The sequence below is a fragment of the Corvus brachyrhynchos genome, unplaced genomic scaffold (genome assembly GCF_000691975.1).
Source record: "Corvus brachyrhynchos isolate BGI_N302 unplaced genomic scaffold, ASM69197v1 scaffold56, whole genome shotgun sequence".
NCBI lineage: Eukaryota > Metazoa > Chordata > Aves > Passeriformes > Corvidae > Corvus > Corvus brachyrhynchos.
In genome coordinates this window covers 2119490-2124970 of record NW_008238664.1, presented here as the reverse complement: position 1 = coordinate 2124970, position 5481 = coordinate 2119490, and the positions used below count along the sequence as shown (strand labels likewise).

General features: G+C 42.0%; 1 protein-coding gene across 1 annotated transcript in view; it reads left to right on the top strand.

The window, feature by feature from the left end:
* Positions 1 to 5481, top strand: part of RTCB (RNA 2',3'-cyclic phosphate and 5'-OH ligase) — a 12738-nt gene that overhangs the window by 1909 nt on the left and 5348 nt on the right. The window contains exons 3-8 of the mRNA XM_008636592.2: positions 411 to 478; positions 1623 to 1722; positions 2822 to 2978; positions 3588 to 3744; positions 4852 to 5011; positions 5335 to 5481. The exon at positions 5335 to 5481 is cut by the window's right edge and continues 56 nt beyond it. Coding sequence (XP_008634814.1) covers positions 411 to 478; positions 1623 to 1722; positions 2822 to 2978; positions 3588 to 3744; positions 4852 to 5011; positions 5335 to 5481 — 789 coding nt within the window. The remainder of the gene's footprint in view (positions 1 to 410; positions 479 to 1622; positions 1723 to 2821; positions 2979 to 3587; positions 3745 to 4851; positions 5012 to 5334) is intronic.

Sequence of the window (5481 nt, the reverse complement as noted above, 5' to 3'; positions counted from 1 at the left end):
TGAGCTGGGGCGGGTGGGCGCAGCACTGCCGGCTTCACCCTGTGCTCAGGAGTGTTCCCTGAGTGCCGGCTCTCAGAGTTTGCAGTGCCTGGACATGTTCTCTGTGGGGCTGGAGTGCAGGGCTGGATCCGAGCTGCTGGCTGGGCCAGTGGGAGCACACTGCTGTTGTTAGCACACACCCCACTCTATTGGTATGAACACAACAGAAGTTGGACTTTAGTGAAATAAACACCACATTTAATGAAACTGCAGATTGTGCACAATCCCAGGTGCTTTACACCAGATTTGAGGGCTTGTCAGTGGCTGACTTCTCTTTTGTCAGTGTTTTACAAACCCTCTTTAGAAAGTGTTTCATTGTGATTATCATGGTAAATTATCAGTTCACTTTTTTTAGAAAAAATCTTTTTCAGGTGCGGGGGGCTTCTTGCCTGCTATGAAACAGATCGGGAATGTGGCAGCATTACCTGGCATTGTTCATGTGAGTAACTGCTCTGAAAACCTGCAGTTTTGCTGTTACCATTTGCCTGAGATTATTGCATTCCAAATGGGAACTCTCTTAGGAGAAGAAGTATGGACCAAAGTTTCTCTCAAGGCAGTTTGTGTGTTAGGAACCTGTGTCTGAGTAGAGAGAGCTTGCAAGGGCAGGCTGCAAAACTAAGTTGTCAGAAAGGGAAGTACCCACTTACTTCATTGCTTGTCTTTGGCATGAAGCTTTTCATGCTGTTTCAGTTTCTTGAGCCACTTTTCCCCACTGTTTATACTGACTGCTTGTTGGTTTTGAATTTCGTCTGCTCTGGAATACATGGAGAAGTGTGGAGAGAGCAGGAGGTGGTACTGCTGTCTGTATTATTGTTGCTGGCCTGATGTGAGTAAGGAGCCCTCCCATGCACTCAACACTGCTTTCCCTCATCCCGTGCCTTTTTGAAAGCAAAGCATCAGATAGAATGATGGAGAGGGAAAATGCTTACCTGTCACTCTATTCGAGAAGTGCAATGATGTGGAAATGACCCTTTTCACATTTGATATTGCATATATTAACAAGTAACAAATAACGGAATTTTTTAAATTGTCTCTTTTGGCAGAGGTTTTGAATTTATGGATGCAGTAGAAGGCAGACAGACCATCATGCTGTTAAATGCCTTAGGGGTCAGCCCTAAATGGAGTAAGGTCGAATAATAACAACCTGCTAAAATGGGAATTTTGGCAGGTAGTTTGTAGAAGAGATGCTGCAATCATCTGCATTTTCAAATCTTCACTTTTTATTTCCAAAGCAAGGATTTCTTGGAGGTGGCAAGGAAAGGCAGAAGAAGCAAATAATCCCATTCAAAAGTACTGTTCACTTCAGTGTGTGATAGCAGTTTAATAGATACTGAAAAGTTCCAGTTTCTGACAACTTTCTGGGTGTCATTTGCTTCAGATCTGCTCTCTGCTTTCTTTGACTGTTCTGTAAGTGCAGGAGATTAGATACCCACCTGAATTGACATGTTCACTCTGCCTACATCTGAACATCCATTCTCTTGGTATAGTTGTTTGCAAATGTGACAACCACTGCCACAAGACAAAGTATAACCAAGGTGACTCTGCAGCATGCAGTTTCATAAAGCTTTAAAATTGCCTTTCAGAGATCAATAGGCCTTCCAGATGTCCATTCTGGCTATGGATTTGCTATTGGCAACATGGCTGCCTTTGATATGAGTGATCCTGAAGCAGTGGTTTCACCAGGTAAGGATGACTGACTTAACCTGCTCTGAGAAATACCTGGGATGGCATAAAAATACTTTTCAAAATGGCAGGACTTTACAGTACTTTGCATTCAGAAACAAAGGAAAAAATACGAGAATCGTAGGGAGTTAAGGGGTGCTTAATTCTTGCACTTAGAATCTTTATTCTTTATTGAGCAGGTATTTACACTGAGAACAGCTAAACAGTAGAGGGAGAATTGGCCTTGTGTTTGTGTCTTGGCCTCATGCTATCCCTCAGTTTTGAAGGGAGAGCACAAGCCTTTGGGTTTCACCAGGTTGATAAAGAACTGACTAGTTTTTTAAGCAGTGTTTGTAAACATCTTTTGAGGGTATTTCTACCATTTTACTTAAAACGTGACCTTAAAATATGTCTGTCTTCTTAGTAAACACCCAGCTCTTTGGTTACTGACAGTCTGAAGCTTGTGTGGTTGTCATGAAACATGATACTCATGTGTCATTTTTGCTTTGATCAGTCCTTGGGTCAGAGTCAATCAGGAACACTTGGTCTCTTAGTTTGGTATTTCTCCTCTAACATTAGTAATACCAGAACCTTCATATTAAGGTGGCATGATTATTTTTCACATTAGACCCTGCCTTGTAGTATTTACTATTATAAATAGTAAGAGTTAAGCAAAACACTGAGAGCTGAAGTTTAATATTCCTTGTAATATTTATTACTTCTTATAACTATTTATTATTTATTCTAGTGAAGATTCAAAAAAGAACTTACTTTCAGGGATTGCTTTCAAGAGCGTTTTACATCAGGAAGCCATTCTAAGATCTGTCACTTTTCTTCTGACCTTAGGCAGAACAGGAACATTCTCTCTACTTCCTATGGGCAATGTGTTTTATAATTGTGTCCACTTCTCTTTGTCAACTTGCTGGAGTAGCTTTGTGAACTGAGAGCTCTGTAGGCAGTCATGCAGCTATGTCTCGAAGTCTGAGGCTTCATGTAAATCTGTTAAAACAAAGCTTACTGCAGTTCTGCTTTTTTTCCCCCAGTATTGTGTCCCAAAAAAAGGAGTGAGATTATAGCATTCAGTACATGCTCCCTGACATGGCTTTTTCCCCACTTGTAGGGGGTGTCGGATTTGACATCAACTGTGGTGTCCGCTTGCTGCGGACAAATCTGGATGAAAGTGATGTGCAGCCTGTGAAAGAACAGCTCGCCCAGGCTATGTTTGACCACATTCCTGTGGGTGTCGGCTCCAAAGGCGTCATCCCCATGAATGCCAAGTAAGAGAATGACTTTGTGCACACATCACTGGAGTGGACATCTCTGTTGTTTGTTTTGATTCAAGATTCATCAGTGTGGGACTTTTAAGAAGGAAAAAGTAATTCTAAAATGCTTTCCCTTCTTTCTGCATATGTGCTTTACCAGGACTAGCATAATCATCAATGCACAGTCAGCTCTTTCTTCCCACATTTAACCCTTTAAAAGTTCTTGCTGGGTTCTCATTTCTTCTGACAGAAAACTTCCATGAACATAAAGGTATTTTGTGAAAGGGATGAGAGATAGGATAATAGAAAATAAGATATTTCCCACCCAGCAAAGAGGAAAAAGTGATGACTTATCAAAAGTTAATGTATTCGTAGAGCTAGATTTTCATGAAGTACTAAGAAGATGGACTTGTTAGGAGAGTAGGAGCCTGACCATAACATCATAGAATAATTTAGGTTGGATGGGATGTTTTGAGGTCATCTGAACTAACTCCTTGCAGGAATGATCTAAGTCTAAGGATAGGTCTAACAAAAAAATTGCATCAAGTTGCTTAAGGCCGTATCCAGTGGAGTTTTGAGTATATCCAAGGATAATCATCTTATGTAAGTGCTTGATAATTGCAGGGATTTGGAAGAGGCACTGGAGATGGGTGTGGACTGGTCTCTCCGGGAGGGCTATGCCTGGGCAGAGGACAAGGAGCACTGTGAGGAATATGGAAGAATGCTGCAGGCCGACCCCAACAAAGTCTCTTCAAGGGCAAAGAAAAGGGGCCTGCCTCAGGTAATGTTGTTTCAGGAGGGCTGTGCATGCTCCCAGGGCTCAAATATAAAGGTTAGAGAGTAGTTCTCTAATTCTGTGTCTTGATACTCTGTCTAGCATTTCCAGGCAGGGGGAAAGGGGAGATGGTGAGGTCAGTTCTGAATAATTCTTGACAGAACTGCAACAGAGGAGAATAAAACTGGACGTACCCAAGGTCCCTGGGGCCATCAGGTTTTCATCTGTTAACACCTGGTACTGGAAGTTATATTGGGTGGCATTTCCATTTCCAGATGTATTTTGTTTTGAAGAGCTAGGCAAGTTAATGTACAACTTCTGTGCTTGTTTGCTCAACGAGTTAATAGCAGGGCAAGAAAAGATACAATAATAAATGGAACTAGCTCATAACTGAATCACAGTTGAAGGTTGGATTTCATTTCTAGATATAGTATCTCATTGCTCTCTGTGGAACAGTTTGAGATGGCTATACTAACGACACATTTGTAAAGCTTTCTGGTATATTCTTGATATTAATTGATACTATTCTTTATTAATTGGGGTGGTGCCAAATTACAGCATTTAACCTCCAAATAGTGTTTTGTCCCCAGTTTTCACATTTGCCTTGCAAATAAGCAATCATCTGTTACGGAGTTGAAAAAATTTGGGCTTGGAAATGGAGTATCTTCTTTTAATCTACTGAAAAGTTCTAAGTACCTAATTAACAAGATGTTGTAATTTCTTTGTGGAGTTATAACCGAGTAGAAAACTGTCTGCCTTGTCTATACAAACTGAAGTCTCAATACTCTATACTCTTCCCATCCTTCAACCAGGCCAAGTAAGTTGTAAAAAAGTGGCGGCACAGTCTGTGCGTAGATCCTGGTCCTTTTGTTTAACCACAGTCTTGTTCCAACAGCACAGGTAGTTTAAAATTTGAACAAAAAGGAAGGTGGTGGTGCTACTCTGTTCTACTTCCTTGAAGTTTATATGGGGATATTTTTTTCCTGAAAAACCTTTTCTAAACCCAAAACTTTGCTGTAGCAATTTGCCCTATTGCCTGTTGCCGTAGCTCTCCCCTGTGCTCCCCGAGGCTGCTTTCCCTGTCCTGTCTGATCAGTGTGTTGTGATTGGCAGCTGGGGACCCTGGGAGCTGGAAATCATTACGCCGAGATCCAGGTGGTGGATGAGATTTACAACGAATATGCTGCCAAGAAAATGGGCATTGACCACAAAGGGCAGGTGTGCGTGATGATCCACAGCGGAAGCAGAGGGCTGGGCCACCAGGTTGCCACAGGTATGATCTGACTGGCATAGCTACCTGGAGTGAGGCGAACTCTTCAGCATGGTCTTGTCACTGACAGCAAACTCCAGCACCAAAGAGCACCTCTCACAGTGAATTGCTGAGAGCATCCTGAATTGCCTGGTCAGGTGTTATCTGTTTGCAAACAATTTATGACGTTCTGCCACAGATTTGCTTTTGCATCTGAAAAGTAGCCTTGGGTTTGGCCATTGGACAGATGAGTTCAGTTTTAGAATATAAATTATAGACATCCATCTTAATCTCAAAGATTGCAGCAAAATTAGGAAGTCACTTAGAGTTACTGTGTTTATTCCCAGATGCACTGGTGGCTATGGAAAAAGCTATGAAACGGGACAAAATCATAGTGAATGATCGCCAGCTGGCATGTGCCAGGATTGCCTCTGCAGAGGGACAGGATTACTTGAAGGGAATGGCAGCTGCTGGCAACTATGCCTGGGTTAACC